The following is a 25,166-nucleotide window of genomic DNA, read 5'->3' on the forward strand; positions in this document are numbered from 1 at the left end:
AAAAATAACTCCACAAACTCACTCTGCAAATTCCATCAAGTGCTTACACAACACCGTGCTACAGATCACAACGGAAGAAACAAACCAAAACAACTGCAAGTGCACGGATGCAGTCACCAGAGCGGGAAACCTCCCCGAAGCCCTGCAGCTGGAATGGGCAGTGCCAGGCCCCACCCCGCTTCTCCAGGGCGGGCCCCAGAGGCCAATCTGCGCAGAAGCCAGCGCAGCCTCCAGGGGCACAGCCAGAACAGGACAGTCTAGGGAACAGGCTGGAAACCGCCTCCCCGACCTCGCTGCGGCCCTCGCTGCTCTGCACTAAAATCTTGGAGTGATTTTCCTTTAATGTGTAAGATTTGTAAATAAGCAAATAAAAAAAAACAAAAAGAACCATTTTTCATGCAAGTTTCTGACGTTTCTTCTCCTGGCCTAAGACCGGTGATCTTGTGACTAGGCAAATGGAAAATAAGATGTTATAAAAGCTTCACATTCTGCCCCCCCCCCATTCCAAGTTTAATCTACATTCACCAAACTGTAATATTTTTATAGAAAGGTGTCAAAAATGCAAGGATAAGCCTCAGTAATGATCCGAACCTTTCTCCTTGTGACTCACACCCTTCTGCAAACCAGCCTTCTCAAAGGGGTTTAAACTGCAAACGTGTCTACCCAACGTCTTATTCCTCCTTCCTGCCCTGGCCATGCTGCACTTACGTTTCACTCTAAGAGTTACAGTCAGTATTTATGGAGTCCTGCTGGGTCAAAATGATGTGAAGGCAGCCCATTGGTGTGGCTCAGTGGTTGAGCGTCGACCCAGGGACCAGAAGGCCGCAGTTCGATTCCCAGTCGGGGCACGTGCCTGGGTTGCAGGCTCGATCCCCAGTGGGGGGCGTGCAGGAGGCGGCCAGTCGATGTTCTCTCTCATCGATGTTTCTCTCTCTCTCTCCCTCGCCTGCTTCCTCTCTCTCTGGACAATGAATAACACACACTTTACAGGTGACACCAAGGCATTCTGATCCCGTCTTCTACTGCACGAGCGGGCGGAGGAGACTCCGGGAGAGCGGGGTGCCCATTCCCGGAGGCTCCACAGCCCTCCACCCAGCACCCAACAGAGGAAGGCGGCATCGGGCTTCGACTCTGGGGGTTCGAGTCGACTGACGAGGAAGGAGAGTAACGGTGCGACAGAGAAGATGCCTACCTGTGCCCTCGGATGTCAGACTGGTCGCACACCCCTCCGAGCGCGATCCTGTGGAACTCCCGGCCGAGGGTCTTGGCCACGGATCTCCCCACGCTTGTTTTCCCGACTCCGGGGGGGCCGACAAAGCAGAGGATGGGGCCCTTCAGGTTGCTCTTCAGCTGCCTGACAGCCAGGTACTCCAGCACCCTCCTCTTCAGCTTCTCCATGGCATAGTGGTCGTTGTCCAGGAGGACCCGGGCCGCGCGGATGTCCAGACGGTCTGTCGAATAACCACAGAAACACCTGAGCACACTGATTTTCAAGTGGAAAACCTCCTTCCAAGGCTGGCAAGAGTCCGAATACTTTTTAGAAAAAATATGTGAGAAGAACAGACTCGGATCCTTCTAACTGAGTCTTTGGGAGGCTGGAACGTGTGTTCTGTGTTGCTGAAGAAGATTTAGTGTCTACAGAAACAGCAGGCACGGCACAAACGCTGAGTCAACACTCCTGCCGTCGCCTGGAATGCTCTCCAGACACTTTGGGGACAAGGCGCCCACACATGGGCCAGGGTCGGGGTGCTCTCTCCCTCCATCACCTCTGCTCACTCCCCGGAGAGGGAGACCCCTCAGTCTCTGCGCAACAGGACCACCCCTGGGGTGCGCTCGCTCCCTCCCATCACCTCTGCTCACTCCCCGGAGAGGGAGACCCCTCAGTCTCTGCGCAGCAGGACCACCCCTGGGGCGTGCTCGCTCCCTCCCATCACCTCTGCTCACTCCCCGGAGAGGGAGACCCCTCAGTCTCTGCGCAGCAGGACCACCCCTGGGGCGTGCTCGCTCCCTCCCATCACCTCTGCTCACTCCCCAGAGCCAGGGAGACCCCTCAGTCTCTGCGCAGCAGGACCACCCTGGGGCGTGCTCGCTCCCTCCCATCACCTCTGCTCACTCCCCGGAGAGGGAGACCCCTCAGTCTCTGCGCAGCAGGACCACCCTGGGGCGTGCTCGCTCCCTCCCATCACCTCTGCTCACTCCCCGGAGAGGGAGACCCCTCAGTCTCTGCGCAGCAGGACCACCCTGGGGCGTGCTCGCTCCCTCCCATAGCCTCTGCTCACTCCCCGGAGAGGGAGACCCCTCAGTCTCTGCGCAGCAGGACCACCCTGGGGCCCGGGAAGCCGGAGCTCAGAGGCCGCCCAGCTCACCCGTGGTGCTCTTGCTCCAGGGCAGCTCCACCATGAGCTCCAGGTACGTCCTGGTCAGCGCGTACTCTGGCATCGACTGAGGCATTTTTTTGAGTCTGTGGGAATAGAATACACAGCAAACATGTTCAAGAATAAAGATTTCCATAAACACAGGAAAATCAAGTTTATTTCCATTTCTTGGTCAGACATATCATACATATTTGCTTCAACAAATCTGAAAAAGTTTTTTTTTTAAATCTAGTTAAGAAATCACTAATTACAACAACTAAGGCCAGAGAAACAAAGGAAAAATGAGCACATGGGACTACATCAAACTCAAAAGCTTCTGCACAGCAAAAGAAACAGCCATCAAAAGGGAAAGGGATCCCACTGTATGGGAGAACATCATTGCCAATGATACATCAGTTAAGGGGTTAATTTCCTAAACATACAGAGTACTCATACAACTCAACAAAAGGAAGACAAAGAACCCAATTAAAAAATGACCTGAGGACCTAAAGAGACACCTCTCCAAACAGGACATACAAATAGCCAAGAGACATATAAAAAAAAAAGCTCAACATCACTAATCAACAGAGAGATGCAAATTAAAACAACAATGAGGTATCACCTCACACCTGTCAGAATGGCCGCCATCAACAAATCATCAAACAACAAGTGTTGGCGAGGGTGTGGAGAAAAGGGGACTCTAGTACACTGCTGGTGGGAATGCAGACTGGTGCAGCCACTATGGAAAACACTATGGTGTTACCTCCAAAAATTAAAAATTGAACTGCCATTTGACCCAGTGATCCCACTTCTAGGAATATACCCTAAGAAGCCTGAAACACCAATTGGAAAGAATATATGTACCCCCATGTTCAGAGCAGCACTATTTACAATAGCTAAGATCTGGAAACAGCCAAGTGTCCATCAGTAGACGAATGGATAAGAAAGCTGTGGTACATGTACACAATGGAGTACTATGCAGCTGTAAGAAAGATCTCTTATCCTTTGAGATGACATGGAGGAACCTGGAGAGTATTATGCTAAGTAAAACAAGCCAAGCAGAGAAAGACAAATATCACATGATCTCACTTATTTGTGGAATATAATGAACTAAAACTGATGAACAAAATAGACCCAAAAACACAGAAGTAGGGGGCAGACTGACACATCTCAGAAGAGGGGGTGGGGATAAACCACAGAACTTATGTGCATGTGCGCAGAACCAATGGACATGGACAACAAAGCTGGGGACGGGTGGGGTGGGGAGGAGGGTGTCCATGGGGAAAAAAGAATAAACATCTGTAACAAAAATAAATTAATAAAAATTATTTTTAAAATAAGAAATCACTTGTTTTGTTTTGAAGGCAGTCACAAAACAGAATGTACTTACAAAGCTAGAGGTGCCTGCGAGTGGAGGTCGGGCGGGGACCTGACTCAGCCTGTCCTTGAGGGGCCTGAGCAGTGGGAGCGCCTCCCGGTCTCGAGCCCCCGTCCACAGTCCATCCACAGGAGGATGTGAGCGCCTCCCGGTCTCGAGCCCCCCGCCCACAGTCCACCCACAGGAGGACGTGAGCGCCTCCGGTCTCGAGCCCCCCGCCCACAGTCCACCCACAGGAGGATGTGAGCGCCTCCCGGTCTCGAGCCCCCCGCCCACAGTCCACCCACAGGAGGATGTGAGCGCCTCCCGGTCTCGAGCCCCCCGCCCACAGTCCACCCACAGGAGGAGGTGAGCGCCTCCAGTCTCGAGCCCCCCGCCCACAGTCCACCCACAGGAGGACGTGAGCGCCTCCCGGTCTCGAGCCCCCCGCCCACAGTCCACCCACAGGAGGACGTGAGCGCCTCACCATGCCTTACACGCTAATTATACAGCTTTCACATCACAGTTGAAGTCGGTCCACAAAAGCAAGTTAACATGAGATATTTAATTTAAAAATGCAACTCCCATAACATATCCAGTATGTAACGTTTTGGTACACCACGCATGGTCTACATTTATTAACTAATGTCAGAGTCAACATGAAATGTCCCTCAATTATACCTACTAATGTTAACTGTGAACCTCAGAAAGTCAAATCTTTAGGTTCGTTATAATTTACTAACAACATAAAATATATATAGCTATAATGTCACAAGTTTGCAAAGAAAGAACAGGTTTTCTATTTAACTCTGAGATTATCCAGAAAATGTAATCAACCCACATACTGTCATCAAGATCTTCCTGTACTGCACCTTGTACAAAGAGGAACTAACATTTCCTGACCTCTAAACTTTGTAACCTGAAGAAAACACTGATGTGTGCAGAACACAGTAAGTGAACAAACATTATGTCCGAACAAAGGACGGTCCACTCTTTGAGACGACCAACAGCAGCGATCACACCAGACAGCACACTGCAGACATTTCAGAAAAACATCAGGGAAAGTGGTGTGAACTGAGGAGTATTAGGGATGCTTTAAGAGTCAGATTCTGCATAAGGAATGAAGAGGAATAAGCACTGCAGATCACGTGACAGCCTGCGAATCTGGAAAGTCAGGCAAGCTGAGTGTGCAGTGCAAAGACAAGACGGAAGAAGAGGGAAGAAGAGTCTGTGACTGCGTGAAGAGGAGAAAGATCAGAGCACATAAAGTAAACGACTCAGCTTCAAGGTTGATGCAAAGTAGCAGATCTGTTGCCATGGGCAACACCTTTATAATGAACAAGGAACATGTAAACACTACCCAGGGAGAGCTTCCACTGTTTACCTTTTGATCTCCTTGAGGCAGACTTTGTGGGCCTGCTCTGGCATACTAGAAGTTCGTATCTTCTTCTCCAGCATGACAATGTCATCGTTATCTTCCTCCTCATCCTCATCCTCTAGGGTGCCTGGGATGTGGGTGATCCTCCTAATAGGGCGAATCGCTATCACCTACAGGAGCGAGAGGAAGAGTAAAACCCAAGGTCGGCACACAGGGCGCGAAGTTCCCAGCGGCACACAGGTTAGACCTGGCGCCGAGTGAACGCTCTGCATGGCGAGAGCCTGACCCAGGGGGGGCGAAGGGCGCAAGCTCGCAGGAAGGCAGCAGAATTCACGAAGCCGACCCAGACCAGGTGGTCAGGACTGGTATCTGCTTACAGGTGAGAAAAAACCAGGAAACTGACTGCTGGAAACAATGAAAACATGTAGGAACCACCTTTCTGTGAGCTCCTGCTGCGGCCACCATTTTCTGGGTGCACATTACTACCCCCACTGCACAGCCGAAGAACCCCATTCCCCTCCCACGTCACAGCGTTCCTAACCTTTAACCCGCCCACCGCGGCCCTGTTCTGTTGGCCAGAACGGCCTTCCTCCTTGCAGCGTCCTCTGTCTCTGCGCCCCCAGGCAGCTGCACACAGGGCCCCTCCCTGCCAGCCCTGCTCCCCAGCACTGGCTTCAGCCCGGCGATTCCTGCCGGTTCTGCATCCTCTGCCCTCCTACTGCGGCTTCGGTCTCCTTCGTGCTGGACTGTTCTTTGAAATCCAATAGCCGTATTTTAAACTACCACATTTTAAAACTAGCTGTGTGCTCTTTTAAAATTCTCACTCATTAATGTAATAATTATGCTCCAGCCATTACTGGAGCAGAATGACATACTGGTATTTAATTTAGCCTCAGAAGTTATTTTTTTAACCTATGGAATTACCCATTTAACACATCCAAGTAAAGAAAAAAACGTTAAAAACACCAAGCAGCAGCCCTGGCCAGGTAGCTCAGGTGGGTAGAGCACACCAAGCAGCAGCCCTGGCCAGGTAGCTCAGCTGGGTAGAGCACACCAAGCAGCAGCCCTGGCCAGGTAGCTCAGCTGGGTAGAGCACAGTCCCTATGCTCCCAGGCTGCGGATCTGCCTCAGTCAGGGCGCAGACAGAGTCACCCGTGAGACATGAGTAAGTGGAACAACAAATCACTGTCTCTCTCTCCCTCTCTAAAAATCAATCAATACATTTTTAAAATGTGTGTGTGGTTTTTTTGTTGTTTTTTAAAATCTTCACCCAAGGATATTTTTCCATCTATTTTCAGATACGGGGGGGGGACTGAACCTAAGGTATGTGCCCTTTACCGGGAATCTAACCTTAGACTCTTTGGTCTGCGGGCCGACACTCTAACCGACCAGGGCAAAAAAATAATGTTTTTAATTAGGAGGCAGGGATAATTAATATTTAAAAGAAAACACAAAGCAGAAAAGAAAAATGCAATCTTATAAAAACAAATATTTTAAAGATATATACTTTTATTCTTACATAAGTCATCAGCAGATAAAATTAATAAAATATTTTAAAGTATGAAAAACTGAAAATGAAAATTTTTTAAAAAAACTGAGATTAAAAATAAAGCACATCAGTGATTTTACTGGAGACAAAAGCACGTTTTATGCAGTTCTCCCTGGCTGCTAGGAGTGCCTTCCAGCCTTGGGGAACCGGCAGGGGGCTCAGTCTGGGCTAACTCCAAATACTACCCACCCTGTTTCCTCTAGTGGCAAATATCTGTCAACTGTTTCATATTTTTCTGGAGCAATTTCTTTTTTTTAATTTACTTTTATTATTTTTTTCCATCGATTTTTAGAGAGTATCAGGGAGGGCAGGAGGGGAAAGAGAGAGAGACAAATATTGACATGAGAGAGACACACCAATTGGCTGCCTCTCGAACTCGCCCTGACCAGGCCTAGGATGAAACCTGCAACCCAGGTACATGCCCTTGACCAGGGCTCAAACCTGAGCCCCTTGGGTGCGAGGGCCTGCGCTCTAACCACTGAGCCCAGCAGCCAGGGCAAGGGGCAGTTTCTTTGTAAGCAATGGTGCCATTCACTGAGAGCAAGGCCCTGGCTTGTCTTTGGGCACAAGATGAAGACTGAGGTAAGGGGTGCTCAGATCTGTCCCGGGACGCACACCAGGGGGCACTCCATCTTGTCCTCCTCTCAGCCTTCCAACTGCTCTCCTCCCATCCCACCAGGGAGGGAGGCTTCCCTCCCCCTGTGACCACCCCCCGCAACACTACTCTCCACCTCCCACCTCATCTCCCGGCCTTTAGAGATCTTTTTTCGCCCTGGCCGGTTTGGCTCAGTGGTTAGAGGGTTGGCCTGCGGTCTACAGAGATCTCTTTTCTTTCACTGTGTCCACATCCTGTATGTTTTCCTGGTCTTAACTCTGCCCACACATAACAGTGGTGAAATCAACAGCTCAAGGCAGACTTCAGCCAGACCCCACCCTCCGTGGAAGTGTAAGTATGATAATGAAGATATCACAAATCAATGGGCAGTGATCCTGGTATTGAGTCAAACAAAGGGCTCTTTGGAGGAAAATGCAACTGCTGTCTTCACCCCACCACAGGGCCAGTTCGGTGCATGTGGCTCACACAGCTGAGCAAGCACCTTTTAAACATCAACTGCAGGCAAATCACAGGGAGGACGGAGGCTCTAAGCTTACAAGTCCGCGAAGACTGACAGTCTGACCGAACGAAAAGCAAAGCTTTTACCAGTTAAAACAAAAAAGTCCACCAAGTGAAGGCACAACATATGGATGCAGTGCTTCAGTCTGTTCTTAGCATCACATCCCGTAAAATACAGCTCTCCTCAGACACTGACAGCAGGTATCTGCTAATGTTTAAAATACAGACAACACTGGAAAAAACACACAATGTTTGGCAAAAGACAGTGGCTTGGTAGATCGCCCCTTTTGATGATTACCAAAACAAAAACAGAAAATGAGAAAACGTTCACATGCTTAGGGGAAAAAAAAAGATTCAGGCATGAAAAAGGACTAGAGGGAAACACATGAAATTGGAAATTTTTATCAGTAACTTGAGCAGTGAGAGACAATGAACTTTATCTTCTTTGTTCGTTCTTTGATTCCCCCAATTTTTCTTAACGAGCACACACACACAAACCGAGTCTCGTATCACACAGGAACAGCTGGGCACCTGAAGAAACGGACTGAAGGGACAGTTACCCGCTTGTCCTCGTCCTGCTTGTGCTTCCTGGTTTTCTGGAGCAGCTTCAGGCCCTCGATCTGTCTGACGAGCAGCGGGATGGTCATCTTGAACCGGTCCTCCAGGCTCACAGCATCTAGAATCTAAGGACGCAGCAGTGAGTCCATCACCAGACTCGCGCGCTGAGAAATCATGCTCCAAAATCAAGGCAGGCAGAGACTCGACGTAAATCAGATCCTATCAGCAGTCACAGCTACATGAGGCCAACACAACCACGCTAACTATATTAACTCAGCAAGGTTGTTTGACATAAATACCAGAACCCTAAAAAAAACCAAAAAAGCACCTTGAGTTTTCATTTAAAAATGAAGCCATGCCCCAGCCGGTTTGGCTCAGTGGCTAGAGGGTTGGCCCGCAGACCAGAGAGTCCTGGGTTCGGTTTCCGCCAGGGACACGTACCAAAAAAAAAAAAAAATGTTCTAGGAAAATTCAATGAAGCAGATTGCTTAAAAATGCTATAAGAATATGTTTGCAAGATAACTTTTATGGTTTAGGAGAAAAAACATGTAAATCTAAGATTTTGTACTTGGATTATTTTTCAAGTGTCTTTAAAAGTCATTTCAGCCCTGGCCGGTTTGGCTCAGCGGTTAGAGCGTCGGCCTGCGGTCCTGAGAGACCCGGGTTCGGTTCCCGCTAAGGGCATGTACCTCGGTTGCAGTTTGTCCCCGGCTCTGGTCAGTTGTGCGGGTGGCAGCCACTCGATGTGTCCCTTTCACATCGATGTTTCTCTCTCTCTCTGTTCCTCTCTCTCCCTCCCACTCTACTTGAACAAAAAAAAAAATGGAAAAAAAAAATAATAATAAAAAAAAAGTCATTTCAGTTTAGCCCTGGCCGGTTTGGCTCAGCGGTTAGAGTGTTGGCCTGCGGTCCAGAGAGACCTGGGTTCGGTTCCCACTGGGGGCATGTACCGCGGTTGCAGTTGGTCCCCAGCTCTGGTTGGGTCGTGCAGGAGGCAGCCACTCCATGTGTCCCTTTCACGTGGATGTTTCTCTCTCTCTCTTCCTCTCTCCCTCCTGCTCTATCTGAACAAAAAATGGAAAAAGGTCCTCGGGTGAGGATAAAAAAATAAAAAATAAAAGTCATTTCAGTTTAAAGAAACAGGAAACTTAAAATTATAGATAATGCACCACAAGTGTGGTTTATGTAAGAAACACCGAGAATTCTATCAAAGCAGACCCACACCCAAGGGAAAGGTCACAGCCCCCCATGTGCCACCCATAGTGAGACAAAGTATACTGACATATTTAAGTTCAATTAAATATCTACCTTCATTATTACTCTCTGCTTTGACTTTTTCCATAAATTGACAAACTACTAGTATTAATAATGCGAATAAAAGCCATCGCTTTCAAAGTCAATGTAACTACTTCTGTGTGTCTCCAGTATCTCTAACCTGAAGGTTCAAGCCTACTCGCTATCTAGATCCAAATGACAAGTGACAAGGCGACTCTGCACCTGAGAGGGCACACTGTACCTGCAGCTTTTCTTTGTTGCTTGTGCGGATAATCGAAGTCAGAATGTCCGGGAGAGCCTCCCTCGGAAGACTGTCTAACAGACGTCTCAGCTTCGCAACGGCAGGGACAGACATGTCCAGCATTTCAACCAACTAGAGCGGAAGAGAGAGACACCTGGCACTATTCCGAGTTTCATAGTCAGATGGCCACCCTGGCCGGTGTGGTTCAGCGGTTAGAGCGCTGGCTTGAGGATCAAAGGGTCTCGGGTTCGAGTCCCAGTCAAGGGCATGTGCCTGGGTTGCAGGTTCGATCCCTGGCCCTGGTTGGGGCAGGTGTGGGAAGCAACTAATTAATGTGTCTCACTCACATCAATGTTTCTCCCTCCCTCCCGTCTACTCTCTCTTAAAAGCAATGGAAAAAACATCCTCGGGTGAAGATTAACAACAAACGTCAGGTTTCACAGTTGGGCCTCTGAGTCTATGTTTTTGAAAGATTGCTGATTATTATCGTCCAGGAATTTTACAGGCCTCAGAGGAAAAGAGAGGTACTTTCAAAATGTCAATCAGAATGAAAAGCAAAAATGGCTCACCCTGGCCGGTTTGGCTCAGTGGTTAAAGCGTCGGCCTGCAGTCCAGAGAGACCCAGGTTCGGTTCCCACTAAGGGCGCGTACCTCAGTTGCAGTTTGTCCCCAGCCCTGATTGGTCATGCGGGTGGCAGCCACTCGATGTGTCCCTTTCACGTTGATGTTTCTCTCTCTCTCTCTCTCTCTCTTCTTCTCTCTCCTTCCCACTCTATCTGAACAAAAAAATGGAAAAATGTTCTCGGGTGAGGATAAAAAAAAGGTTCAAAAGTGGATAGTATTGGTTCATAAAAAGGCTTTATAAATCTGGGATTTTATTTAGAAAAACATTAAAATGTATTGAAAAGTTGAAATCATTCAATAAACTATATATTCTTCCCCTAAATTCAACAATTGTTCACATCTTGCCATGTTTGCTTATCTTTCTTCACACACTCAGACGCATTCACTGCTGAGCATTCACTGCTGAGCACTCTGGTGAACATTCTGGGACGAGTTGCGAGCATCATAACCTTGTTCTTAAGAACAAGGCCTTTACCTAATCACAGCGTGATGATCTGATTCTGGAAATTTAGCACAGCTGATGCTGTTATGTTAACAAATCAACAGCTGAAATATTGCTTTTCAGTAGGACATTCCTTAGAATCTGAGTGCTGACCATGAGTGATGGTTATAAAACACCTTCCAGGGGACATCCTGGGGTTGAGTTCAAGGCAGCTTTCCGGAGCTGTGACCGTCGCTGGGGCTGCTGACAAAGACCTCGCTGTGAGCCATGGAGCGAGCGGCCACGGTCCCGGCCCCCGCTGCTCCCCGCCGCGCTGGACGCTGCTCTGAGATGAAGGCTCACCACCAGCCCCGCCAGAGCCGCCCCCGCGGCCCTCCCTCCGCGTTGCGCGCAGGCACAGTGCGGCCTTCTTCTGAGCCAACGTGCCTTACAGAGTTTGGTGCCTGGATAGTCTAGTGACAACAGCAGTATTTTAATTTTTTAAATTATTCACACTTAGTAACTATCTGGTTTGGATTCACCGAAAGTTATAAGGAAAATTCCAGAAATACTTTTTGGAAAAATTTTAGAAAAGGTTGGTCAATATGTCCTCCTAGAATGATTTAGGTACAATCCGAGAGACAAGCAAATTGAAATGAACACATTATGATATATTATTAAATCATTTAAACCAGTGGTTCTCAACCTTCCTAATGCTGCGACCCTTTAATACAGTTCCTCATGTTGTGGGGACCCCCAACCAGAAAATTATTTTCGTTGCTACTTCATAACTGTAATTTTGCTACTGTTATGTCTTAGGCAACCCCTGTGAAAGGGTGGTTCGACCCCCAAAAGGGTCATGACCCACAGGTTGAGAACCACTGATTTAAACATAGGCTGCCCTGCCCGGCCAGTGCGGCTCAGTGGTTGAGCGTCGACCCTGCACCAAAGTTCACCGGTTCAATTCCCGGTCAGGGCACATGCCCAGGTTATGGGCCCGATCCCCAGTGGGGGGCATGCAGGAGGCGGCCAATCGATGTTCTCTCATCGATGCTTCCATCTCTCTCTCTCTCTCTCTTCCTTTCTCTCAAAAATTATTAAAAGAAAAAAAAAATAGACTGCTCTAAAACTTCACCACCCAACAAAGTCACGGTGTCTCAAGCAGCACAGGACCAGAGAGTTTCCGGAGGAACGAGGCCGCTCACCTGCACCGCGTACTTGTAGAACTGCTCGGACAGCTCCCCCAGCCCCTCCCTGGCCTCGCAGGTGCTGGGGAGCTCCTCCAGCCGGTCCAGCTGCTCCACTTCAGCGACAGGATACGGCTTCTCTTTCAGCACCTGCACGATCTGGAAGCGGCACAGGCCGGTGATCAGCAGAGTGTAGTGGGGCTTCGGCCAGTTGCTGCCCACGACCTGCACGGCCAGGGCAGCCGTCCCGATCCTGAAACACACACCCACATCCCTGTTACACACCTGCAACCTGCAAACCCGGAGTTCGCCTCAAACACTGCTGCCTCCCGAGAGGTTCACGCAGAGACGAAGACCGCGCCGCTCTGTGAAGTCCCGGCTACGGGGAGCAGGGGGCCGCACTCCCACTAGCACCCTCTTAAGAGTTAGGCAGGAATTCCTACACATTTGGATTATTTAAGCATAAAAACATAAAGGTAGTTGACGATTACATAGCTTGAGCTCATTTTCCCTACTAGGCAGGAGGCCGTCTTGTCCCGGAGCAAACAGCATTTTAAGCGGATTCACGGAGAAACAGCAAGACGTGAACCAGTCTGAGAAGTCGGTTGCAGTGCCAGCTGTGCCAGGACTTTTCTCGCCTGTCTGTGAAACTTCCACATGCCCGCCTCAGCACGGGACATCGGTCTGGGGACTGACACAGGCCCTGGACAGTCTCTGAACATGGGGGATGGCAGAGGCTACAGCTGCCACGGACCGAGGAGCACCAGGTAAAGACCGAGTCTTTTCACCTAATACTAGTCGGAAAGTTGTCCCTCACTTAAGTCTTAGCTCCTTCCTTATCACAACACACACTGCGGGCCAGGCCGCACGCAAACTTCCTTCACAGCGACGAGGCCTCGTCCAAACGGGCGACCTACGCTGAGCGGAAAGGTCAGCACCAGGAGACACAGGGAAGGGGGACTTCCAGGACGGAACGAAAGGGGACGTGCCCGCGAACGAGCCCTTGCCCCTCGCGCACACGGCGCCACAAACCGCCCGGGCCCCAGGGTGAGCGTCTGCTGCCACGTGCGGTCAGTCCTGACCACTGCTCACGCTGTGTGTTCAGTGGACGCTGTGACCCGGCTGCCCTCTGCCACTCCGTTTATTTTATTTTTTACTCTCACCTGAGGACATTTTTGCATTTATCTGCAGATAGAGCGGGAGAGAGAGATGGAGGAAGAGAGAGAGAAACATCGACGTGAGAGAGACACATCGAGTGGTTGCCACCCACATGACCCCAACCAGGGCCGGGGACAAACTACAATCAAGGTAGGTTCCCTTAGCGGGAGCCGAACCGGGGAGTCTCCAGTGCACGGGCCGAGCTCTAACCGCTGAGCCACACCGGCAGGGCCACTCAGTTTATTTTCAACTGCAATCTCTCCTTACCACCGTTCCACCCTCTCACATGTGCAGGGGATAAAAATCGATTTACACAGTAACTTAAACCCAAAAACCTGGAAGACGATTTGGTTGAGAGAAAAAAGTCACACTTTGAACACACACGATGCAGCCACGACCTGGCACGGAGTCACTGGGGCCGCGGCTGCTTCCCCCGCGCCCAGCCCACAGCAGGCTGCGGTCCCCCGCGCCCAGCCCACAGCAGGCTGCGGTCCCCCGCGCCCAGCCCACAGCAGGCTGCGGTCCCCCGCGCCCAGCCCACAGCAGGCTGCGGTTCCCCGCGCCCAGCCCACAGCAGGCTGCGGTTCCCCATGCCCAGCCCACAGCAGGCTGCGGTTCCCCGCGCCCAGCCCACAGCAGGCTGCGGTTCCCTGTGCCCAGCCCACAGCAGGCTGCGGTTCCCCACGCCCAGCCCACAGCAGGCTGCGGTTCCCCACGCCCAGCCCACAGCAGGCTGCGGTTCCCCGGCGCCCAGCCCACAGCAGGCTGCGGTTCCCCGCGCCCAGCCCACAGCAGGCTGCGGTTCCCCGTGCCCAGCCCACAGCAGGCTGCGGTCCCCCACGCCCAGCCCACAGCAGGCTGCGGTTCCCCGCGCCCAGCCCACAGCAGGCTGCGGTTCCCCACGCCCAGCCCACAGCAGGCTGCGGTCCCCCATGCCCAGCCCACAGCAGGCTGCGGTCCCCCACGCCCAGCCCACAGCAGGCTGCGGTTCCCCGCGCCCAGCCCACAGCAGGCTGCGGTTCCCCACGCCCAGCCCACAGCAGGCTGCGGTTCCCCATGCCCAGCCCACAGCAGGCTGCGGTCCCCCACGCCCAGCCCACAGCAGGCTGCGGTTCCCCGCGCCCAGCCCACAGCAGGCTGCGGTTCCCCGCGCCCAGCCCACAGCAGGCTGCGGTCCCCCACGCCCAGCCCACAGCAGGCTCGGCTCCAGGCCCGGAGAACCAGCGCGGGCTGCCCGCAGGCAGCAGTGCTGAGTCAGACGGAGGGGACTCAGTTCGCTTCCACCCGCAGGCAGGAGTTCCCCACTGTCCGCTGGGGACGGCGGGAGCGTGAAACCGGATGCCTGGCTGAGGGGTGGACAGACAGAAACCACAGAGAAAAAGGAGCTACATCCCAAACTCCAGATCAGGAGATAGGTTTACTTATTTGGGCTTCACCGTGATGACAGGAGAGACTGAAAACGCGTCTTCTCGCAAAGCAGACAGTGGGTTTGCTGACTGAGCGGGGAGACGGGCCAACCTGAAGAGAGCACGCGTGGCCGCTCCCCCCAAAGACACAGGTCACTGAGGTTTCTCAGTGCCTCAGTGGTCCTTCCTTTAAATCACTTGCAGTTGACTCGAATGTAGCCCTTTTAAAGAAAAACATGATTTGGGACGTGGCGGACGGCTAGAAACGCCGGCGAAAGACACCTTGAGGGACAAGCTCTGCGCGGAAGAAGCACGTGCGTTCATGTCTTAGACGGGTGCTGCGGTCTGGGCTGCGGGTCTTACACAGCACACCTCGGAGACCCGCGGGCCGGGACCCAGACCACTGCGAGAGGCGAGTGTCAGGGAAGAGAAGCACACAGTTCTTCAGCCCCAGCGCACGCGGGAGGGTGTGCACACTCCGCCCGCCCTTCAGCAGCATCACAGGGAAAGAGCAACGCAGCGCTCCGATGAGGACACACACCACTGCCAGCAATGCTGGCCGCCGCCGGAGCCTCCGGTGAGTTGTGACCCTTTTGCTGGTAGGAGTGTTGCCTCGATGTTGACGGTGCTGACCGACCAGGGTGTGGCTGCTGACGGCTGACTGGCGGGCAGTTTCTGAGAATAAGACAGCGAGGTCCGTCCCGTGGACGGCTCCGCTGCAGCATGCGATGCTGCCCGACAGCGTCTTGGCTGCAGAGCTTTTAGAACTGGAGCCAACCCTCTCCCAGACCCTGCCGCTGCTCCGTCGGCTCAGTGTTGCAATGTTCCAAGTCCTGTGCTGCCGTTTCGACAGTCTTCACAGCATCTCACCGGGAGTGGATTCCATCTGAAGAAACCACTCTCTTTGCTCGTCCGCAGAAGCAGCTCCTCCTCCATTCACATCCTGCCATGAGGCTGCGGCTGTTCAGGCCCATCCTCGGCTCCACTCCCGTCCTCGCGCTCCTGCCGCTTCACCCCATCTCCAGTCACTCCTCCACCGAGTCCTGCACCCCTCGAGGCCATCCACGAGGGTGCAAACCAGCTTCTCCCAAATTCCTCTGCATGTTGACATTTGACCTCTTCCCATTAAACAGGACTGTTTAGTGGTGGTGGTGAACCCAGAGGTTTTCAGTGTATTCTGCCCAGATCCATCAGGAATCACTACCTACAAAATGTTTTTCTAAGTAACAAGACTTAAAAGTCGAAATCACCCCTTGCCCCATGGGCTGCAGAACCGATGCTGTGCCAGCAGGCACGATCCTGCCCATCTGCTAGGACTCGTGGGTGGAGAGGTGCACCGTCAATGAGCAGTGACACTCGGAAGAACTCACCGGTCTCCACAGCGCTTCACCTCTCCAGTGCGCCATGCTGTGAGCAGGTGCCCGGCCGGCCCGTCTTCGTGCTCCATCCAGAGCACAGGCAGAGCGGATTTAGCGTAAGGGCCCTGGGATTTCTGCAATGGCAGATGAGCACTGGCTTCAACCTAAAGTCACCAACGGCATTAGAGAGTCGGGCTGTCGCTGGAAGCGCTGACGCCGGGCACTGATGTCTCTCTGATGATGAGACTGAGTTGGCATCTCCCTCCAAGAGAGGCAGTTCTGTCTACCCGAACATCTGCTGTTCACAGTAGCACCTTTATTAATTCCCTCAGCTAACTCTTCTGAATGGCTTGCTGCCTCACCGGCACTTTCACGACGGCTTCTCCCTCACCCTGGGAACCTGCCTCGGTCGGCCTCCAACCTTCCTCCCAGCCTCCTCTCTCGGCCTTCAGACTGAAGACGGGGCCTTGCTCTGGACGAGGCTCTGCCCTAAAGGAGTGTGGGTGCTGGTTCCACCTTCTATCCAGACGACTGAAATGGTCTGTCAGCAATGAGGCTGCTTCCTTTCTTATTACCGTGTGTTCGCTGGAGCCCCCTTCTAACGGATAGAGACAGGAGTTGATCCAGGTTCCAGAACTGCACCTGCCATACATAAAGCATCCGTTTTTTTCACAAATGCCAATGAAACTAACTTGGGGCCTCGGAGGTGAAGCAGCAGCCACACCATGAAGAGGGGCTGAGAAGCCAGCGCAGAGGAACGGAGCCTCGTCCCCGACAAGTGTGCGGCTGCAAGAAGGCTGCACACGAAGGGCAGGCAAGGACGGTATACGGACGGCGCTGAACGTTCACATTTTCATTGAGAGAGGAGAGGGCTCAGGAGCCACAGAACACACAGTCCAGTTAAGCAGGGTGTCCTGTGGTGGCACGGGGGCCGGGGAGAACCCACAAGCGTCAGGCATGCTTGCGCACTAATATGCAGAAAAGGGCCAATGTTCAAAACGGCAGAGGAGGTGGTTCAGGAAGTCAACTGGCCCTGCTCCCGGCTGCGGCAGGGATCCCGGGTCAAAGTGACTGCAGTGCGCCTGGCTGTGTACAGGAACCGGCAGGAGCAGAGAGCACCCCTCGCCTTCCCTCTGGAGACCACACTCTTTGGAAAAGCAGGTAACTGGCGAAGGAGAGAAAAACGTTATGCGTAACTCAACATCTCTGTGCTACTAACTTGAAAGTTTTTATTTTTTAAAGTAGAGTGTTTCAAGGTCACCTTAGAGAAAAAGGCAATGGAACCTAATACTAGGGGATGAAGTGGAGTCTTTCCAGAGACTTTTCAGGGAGCAAACAGCACTTTCAGGAAAACTAGATGGCTTGGTGGGTCCTTATAACGCTGGAATTCTAAGGAGGATTTTCAATGTACATTTTCCTTTTTTTTTTAAACATTGATTTTTTTTATTTTTATTTTTTATTCTCACCCGAGGACATTTTTCGATATTTTGTTCAGATAGAGTGAGAGGGAGAGAGACAGAAACATCGACGTGAAAGTGACACATCGAGTGGCTGCCACCCACACGACCCAACCAGGGCTGGGGACAAACTGCAACCGAGGTACGTGCCCTTAGCGGGAACCGAACCTGGGTCTCTCCGGACCGCAGGCCGACGCTCTAACCACTGAGCCAAACCAGCCAGGGCCTTTTTTTTTTTTTAATTTATTTATTTTTGTTACAGATGTTTCTCCCTGTTCCCCCACCAATTCTCCCCTTCCCCTCCCTCCCCACCCTGTCCCCACCTTTGTTGTCCATGTCCATTGTTCATGCACACATGCACATAAGTTCTGTGGTTTATCTCTCCCCCACCACCCTCTCTTCAGGGGATTGTCAGTCTGTACCCCACTTACACGTCTCTGGGACTACCCTGTTCCTCAGACTATTATGTTCATTATATTCCACAAATAAGTGAGATCATGTGATATTTGTCTTTCTCTGCTTGGCTTGTTTCGCTTAGGATAATACTCTCCAGGTCTCTCCATGTCGTCTCAAAGGATAAGAGATCTTTCTTTCTTACAGCTGCATAGTACTCCATTGTGTATATGTACCACCGCTTTTTTATCCATTTGTCTACTGATGGACATTTGGGGTTTCCAGATCTTAACTATTATAAATAATGCTGCTACGAACATGGGGTACATATAGTCTTTCCGATTGGTGTTTCAAGCTTCTTAGGGTATATTCCTAGAATCACTGGGGATCACTAGGGTCAAATGGCAGTTCAATTTTTAATTTTTGGAGGTAACACCATAGTGTTTTCCATAGTGGCTGCACCAGTCTGCATTCCCACAGCGGTGCACTAGAGTCCCCTTTTCTCCACACCCTCGCCAAAATTTGTTGTTTGATGATTTGTTGATGGCGGCCATTCTGACAGGTGTGAGGTGATACCTCATAGTTGTTTGAATTTGCATCTCTCTGATGATTGGTGATGTGGAGCATTTCTTCATATGTCTCTTAGCCATTGTATGTCCTGTTTGGAGAGGTGTCTCTTTAGGTCCTCAGGTCATTTTTTAATTGGGTGCTTTGTCTTCCTTTTGTGAAGTTGTATGAGCACACTATATATATTGGAAATTAACCCCTTATCTGACATATCATTGGCAATTATGCTCTCCCATACAGTGGGATGCCTTTCCATTTTGATGATTGTATCTTTTGCTGTGCAGAAGCTTTTGAGTTTGATGTAGTCCCATGTGTTCATTTTCTCCTTTGTTTCTGTTCAATGTATGTTTTCTAACTTGAACGATTACATTTTAACATGGCTATTCTATTCGTGTAAAACAAAGGCAACAACCTGAACGTCAAGGATCAGATTACGTACTATCTGAATATTAGTGACTGCTTCTGGGCAGGAAAGATTAGAATTCAGTTATTGTTATTCCAGAGAAATTTACATAAAATAACTTAAAAACCCTCCAAAATCTGGCCAGAATAATACCAATAAATGGTCACTTAAACCTAAAATAATATGACTAAATCTACTTCTTAAAAAAATCCTCACCCAGCCCTGGCTGATGTGGCTCAGCGGTTAGACCGTTGGCCCGCGGTCCACAGAGCCTGGGGTTAGGTTCCTGCCAAGGGCACGTACCTCGGTTGCAGTTTGTCCCTGGCCCTGGTTGGGGTTGTGCGGGAGGCAGCCACTCGATGTGTCCCTTTCACGTCGATGTTTCTCTCTCTCTCTCTCTCTCACTTCCTCTCTCTCCCTCTTATTCTATCCGAACAAAAATGGAAAAATGTCCTTGGGTGAGGAATAAAAAAAAAAAAAAAAAACCTCACCCAAAGGTATTTAAAAAAATTTATTTTAGAGAGACAGGAAGGAAGACAGAGAGAGAAACATTGATCAGCTGCCTCCCCTGTCCGTCCCCCCACCCCCGCCATGTTCCCCAACTGAGGATCAAACCTGCAACCCCTTGGTGTATGGGACGACGCTTCAACCAACTGAGCCACCTGGCCAGGGCTGACTTAATCTATTTCTGCAACTCACAGTGTGCCCATGGCCGATCACCATGCATATGCACAACAGAAAGAAACCAGAAAGTCTAATCGTGGTCACTCTTGACTCAACAGGCAACTAAGTGCCCGGGCACAGAAAGCGAAAAACTGTAAGAGAAGTAAACAGAGCCTTAAGGAGTGGGGTCGCATGCAGGGGAACCAGAACGCAGTACAATGTGTCAGAGTTTACTGAAACTTGAAAAGTATACAGTCCCACTGGTACAATAACCAAAGCGGGTCAGAAGGGAGCCAGATGTTGGGAAAGGAAGGCTTTCACAATGTGGACTGAAAAGGAGCTGTTAGGGCTTGTTTGTTCTGATTCGGGAGGGGAGGGGAGAGTTTCCTTTGAGAATTTGAAGAAAGCTATGGTATCTCCTTTAAAAAATGTGTATACATGAGGTTTTGGATAAAAATAGGCTTTCCTAACCCTCCCGAAATCCACTGCATCAGGAACCTCCAGTTTTAAGAGAGGACCTGCAGGTGAACAAGGGGCTCCAAGCTGAAGACATCTCCGGAGGAGTTAAGGGCAGGAGGGAGGGGTCTGGGAGGTGAGTCTGGAGGTAGTAACCATCTTTCCGGAGAGGGAGCCACATACCAGCACAGTCCAACAGAAATACAACACCAGCCACACACCTAATCTTAGTACTAACACCGTAAAGTCCAAAGAAACAGGTAAAATGCTAATGTTTTATTTAACCACAAAGAGCCAAAATAGTACCATTCCAACATTTCATCTATGGTAACAAATAGTCATTTAGTAATCAAGAGAAGGTTTTTCATACTAAGCTTTCAAAGTCCAGTGAGTACTGCACACTTATGACACATTGCGGGTGAGGGATCTGTCTGGGACCCAGGACTTCCAGTGCCAACACCCGGCGAGTCCCCGGTAAAGGGGGCTACTGGTCACTCCAGGACCTCACTCTGGACCAGTGGCCAGTCTGCGCGGCGCACCTGCCCATCAAGCGTGCCCCGCACGCGTTATTTCACTTCTTCATAGCATACCCAGGGGACGGGCGCTGTCAGTTCCCAAGTCACAGACAAGTGGCACAGACGAGAGGCACAGGTTAAGTCTCTCCCGAAGTCCCGCCATCAGGGCCAGGGGGGCGACCTCGTGGCCAGCACAGGCCTGAGCCACGTTAAGGAGCAGAGAGGAGAAGCAGCAAAGTCCCAGCGCAGCAGACACGGGCACCTGTGCGCGGGAAGGGCCTTGGAGCAGGAGCGCGGAGCCGCGGGTGCGGGGACGCGGCGGCGGGGCGGTGGCAGGAGGGCACCCCGAAGTTAACGGACGGCGTGAGCGGTGCAGGACGGGGCAGGGAGAGGCGAGGTCGTGCGGAGCGGCGAGGGTCACTGGGCAGAGGTCACGAGGGACGGAAGGAAGGGCAGGGCGGCAGGGAAAGGAGCGGCTGGGAAGTTAAGGCCCGGGGCGGGCAGGTGTCCGGGCGACACCGTGCGCACGGACGGCTCCTGGTGGCGGCCCACTGCTTCGAGAGCGTCCCTGGCCGGTGTCGAGGGACAGCGGTCACCCCACGTCCCGCGCCAGGAGGGTCACCCCACGTCCCCCGGCCCGGCTACCTGTGCAGCGGCGGCAGGTCCTGCGCGTCGCTGGCCGGGTCGGGCGTGTTGGGGATGACGCCCAGGATGGTGCTCTGCAGCGACGTGCCCTTGAGCAGGCGGCTGCGCACCAGCTGCAGGTTGCGGGCCGAGTCCACGCTGGTGCGCATGGTGGAGCCGGGCAGCAGCACGCCCTCGTGCGTGAGCAGCAGCGGCAGGCGGCTGGGGATCTGGATGGGGCTCACCGACGACATGGCGGCGGCCGCTCGGGCCCGGGGACCTCAGTCGCGCCGCGCACACAACCCTGCACGACCTGCGCCGCCGTCCGCGGAGCTCAGAGCCGCCGGCTCGCCGGCACTTCCGGCCCCGCGCTACGGTCCGCCCCGAGGCTCAAACGCCGCCGCTTCGCGCTGCCCGCGGGCGGAGCCGCGCCGGGAGACGGCCGCCGTAATTACGCGAAAAGAGGAGCACAAACCCCGTGGGACTCGCCTCTCTGGGCCTGCCTGCTCCTCAACTTTTTCGTGGGACTCCCTCACACAGTGTCCCCCTCCTGCTGTGTTCAGAAGGGATGTTTTTAATTTTTAATTCGAATTGAGTTTAGCTGTGCAAATGCGTTGCAAGAATATAGTAGAGAGGTCCCTTACACCTTTGTCAGCGTCCCCTTTAATCATCTTACAAAATCAAAGTTCAATGGTAACATTGGCGTTACTGTTTGTCTAACCTGTAGAGCTGACTTAAATTTTGCAAGTTTTCTCGCTAATGTCCCTTTTTTCTGGTCCAGGATTCCACTTTTCATTTAGTCGTGATGTCTCCTCAATCATCCTTTTCTTTCTTTTTTAAAAATATTTTTCTTTATTGATTTTAGAAAGAGGAAGGGAGAGGGGGAGAGAGAGAGACCAATGAGAGAGAACATCAACTGGCTGCCTCCTGCACGCCCCCCACTGGGAATCAGGCGGACAACCTGGGCATGTGCCCTGACCGGGAATAGAACCAGCAACCTCTTGGTGCAGGGTTGACGCTCAACCCCTGAGCCACACTGGCCGGGCAATCATCCTTTTCTTTTAAAAGATTGATACTTTTAGTGTTTCGGTCTGTTATTTTATACAATATTCCTCAATTTGGGTTTTCTCCTAATTAGATCAATCATACGTATTTTTGGCAGGAAGACCCCAGAAGTGATGTGGCCTTCTCAGTCATACACAATGGTGAGGTATCTTATTTATGGTGGTTTTATTTTAATTACTGGAAGGGGCTGTCTGCCAGGTGTCTCTTCTGTAAGTGACTGTCTTTCTCTCTGCAAGCCATAGATACTTTGTAGCGAGTTAAGTCTACATTTATTCATTGGAATTCTGCTGTGCTCATCTCCCTCATTTATTCACTTGTTCAGTTGTTTCTTTCTGTTAATATGGACTCGTGGATATATGTTGCAAGGTTATCACCCGATCATATCATGTGTTACATTGCTTGAATTATCTCAGATTTGTTTCCTTCACTCTGGCCTTTGCCTGGGGTTTGACTGTGGATGACAGAGGAGAAAATTCCCTCAAATCTGAAGCTCAGCAATGCTCCCAGGGCAATCATCCTTGGTGACATAAAGCAAGGTCCTACCCTCAAGCATCTCTTGGCTAGGGGGACAGCCCCACCCATGTCTGAGTCTGACACAGGGCAGATAGAATTGTATGCCTCTGTGTGTGCAACAGACAAGACAGAGTACGTGGCAGGTGTACCAGGTACCGTGGGAGACACACCCACGTAAAGCTCTTTCTCTGATGTAATCCCACCTTCTATCATTCATTCGCTAAACAGATCTCTACTGAATACCTACTACGTTCTAGATATTATTTTAGATGCTGGGGAATACATCAATGAACAAGACAGACAAGGTTCCTGCTTTTATGAAGCTTGCCATTCTAGTGGAGGGAAAACCATATGCAAGGAAGGTAATTGTGGACAGCAGTACGTCCTTCAGATGGTCAGAGAAGGCCTTGCATTTGAACGGAGCCTCGCACTCTGAGGAGGCAGCAAGGCAAAGGTCAGGGGCAGGGGCAGAAAGAAGCAACAATTACAAAGAATGTGAGGCTGGAATGCACTGAGGGTGTTTGAACCTGCTCCTGGAATTTGCTGAGCTCAGAGGCAGCCAGGAGATGAGAGATTCAGTGGGGTCAGATTGTAGAGGGTTAGAAGGCCCTGGTAAGGAGTTGGGGGTCTTACACTAAGCCTGATGCAAGGCATTGGAGGTTTCAAGTTGCAGAATAACCTTGCCTGGCTTGTGTTTTCAAAAGATCGTTTTGGCTGCTCTGTGAAGAATGGAATGCAAGGGTTTAAAATAAAAAGCAAGGATCAGTGAGGCGGTGGTTGCCGTTGCCCTGGAAAGAGGTGATGGGGACGCAGACCAGAAGCTGTGGAGTTGAGCTATGTTTGAACGTAGCTGCAGCAGGATATGCTGCTGGGCTGGACATGACACGTGAAGGACAACCGCGGCCGAGGATGTCCCCTAGACTGGGAAGTTAAAGGGTAGCTGAAGATGATGGATATAATCAGCAAGCTGGGTCATTTCTCTGTATGTGTGCTCCCTGCCCTTTGATAGATGCTGGGGGTGGTGCAGAGATAAATATGCATGGCCCAGGACCACAAGGGCTTACCGTTTCCTCAAGGCCTCTCCAAGGGCGTGGGGGGAGGAAGGGGGAAGGGGTTCATATGTTGAGGCTCCCAATATTTTCTGTTGTTGTTAATCCTCACCTGAGGGTATTTTTCCATTGATTTTTTTAGGTAGAGTGGAAGAGAGGGAGGGAGAGAGAGAGAGAAACATCGATGTGATAGAGACACATCGATTGGTTGCCTCCTGCACGACCCCAACCAGGGCCAGGGATCAAACCTGCAACTCAGGTATGTGCCCTTAACTGAGAATTGAACCCATGACCTTTCAGTCCGAGGGCTGACACTCTAACCACTGAGCCAGACTGGCCAGGGTGAAGCTCCCAGTGTTTTAATAGAGAAGTTCAAAAAACAATCTTACGCATTTTGCAGTGTATTTTTTAAACACTTATGTTTGCCCAGCCGGTGTGGCTCAGTGGATTGAGCATCATCCCTTGAACTGAGAAGTCCTGGTTCGATTCCCGGTCAGGGCACATGCCCGGGTTGTGAGCTCGATCTCCAGTGGGGGGTGTTCAGGAGGCAGCTGGTGGATCTTTCTCTCTCACTTCGATGTTTCTATCTCTCTCTCCTTCCTCTCTCTCTCTAAAAAATCAATAAAAACATATTTTAAACACTTATGTTTAATGCTTTTAACTTATACCCCTACCACCATCAACAAACCATATAAGTGTTTTATTCCCATCATAATGGCTGGATTTCTTTTTGAAAAGAGAATTTCACACTGCACGGCAGGAGTTGCGGTGTGGGAACGGGTCCACGGTTAAGTCAGTTGCTTGGTGAACACTTTCTTTCGGTCCTGACTGCACATCTCTGTGATGCGTCAGCCCACACAGACGAATGTCCAGCATCCAGGCTTGAGGTCTTTGATGACCATGTGGCCCTCCTGCTTTAACAGGCTCTGTGTCTGCTTCGGTCATTTAGCCATCAGACGTTTACCAAGCTCTGTGCTGGCACTAACCTAGATTCACGGATACATTCACGAACAGGACGGACAGGTCCTGGGTTTCAAAGAGGTTACATTCTAGGGAGGTTGGCAGAAAATAAACAAGCCAAGGGAGAAGGAAATGGCGGGGGCAGGGGAGGTAGATGCGATAAACCAAAGAACATATATGCCGGATGTGTAACCAATGGACATAAACAACAATGCTGGGGTGGGGCAGGATGGGAAGGAGGGGGTCTCGGGGGGAAGGAGAAACACCTGTAACAAAAATAAATGAATGAAAATTGAAAAAAGTGTAAAAAAAGAAAGAAAGAAAGAAAGAAAGAAAGAAAGAAAGAAAGAAAGAAAGAAAGAAAGAAAGAAATGGTGGTTTCAGACAGTGATAAGAAAATGTAATGGGAAACTATGTAGCAGCTGATGGAGCAGGGAGAACATTAGGTAAGAAGTTCTGGAAAGGTCACTCAGAGGAGGTGGGGCTTGAGCTCAGTGAGACCTGAAGACAAGAATGGGCCA

The 25,166-nt window shown here is 51.0% G+C and overlaps 1 protein-coding gene across 1 annotated transcript in view; it reads right to left on the reverse strand.

The window, feature by feature from the left end:
- Positions 1 to 21,312, reverse strand: part of LONP2 (lon peptidase 2, peroxisomal) — a 61,851-nt gene extending 40,539 nt beyond the window's left edge. The window contains exons 1-7 of the mRNA XM_036275125.1: positions 21,080 to 21,312; positions 12,077 to 12,311; positions 9,827 to 9,958; positions 8,313 to 8,435; positions 5,096 to 5,259; positions 2,367 to 2,461; positions 1,193 to 1,451 (exon numbers count right to left, since the gene is read on the reverse strand). Coding sequence (XP_036131018.1) covers positions 1,193 to 1,451; positions 2,367 to 2,461; positions 5,096 to 5,259; positions 8,313 to 8,435; positions 9,827 to 9,958; positions 12,077 to 12,311; positions 21,080 to 21,312 — 1,241 coding nt within the window. The remainder of the gene's footprint in view (positions 1 to 1,192; positions 1,452 to 2,366; positions 2,462 to 5,095; positions 5,260 to 8,312; positions 8,436 to 9,826; positions 9,959 to 12,076; positions 12,312 to 21,079) is intronic.
- Between the last annotated feature and the right edge of the window lie 3,854 nt (positions 21,313 to 25,166).

Source organism: Molossus molossus, unplaced genomic scaffold (assembly GCF_014108415.1).
Source record: "Molossus molossus isolate mMolMol1 unplaced genomic scaffold, mMolMol1.p scaffold_m16_p_21, whole genome shotgun sequence".
Lineage (NCBI taxonomy): Eukaryota > Metazoa > Chordata > Mammalia > Chiroptera > Molossidae > Molossus > Molossus molossus.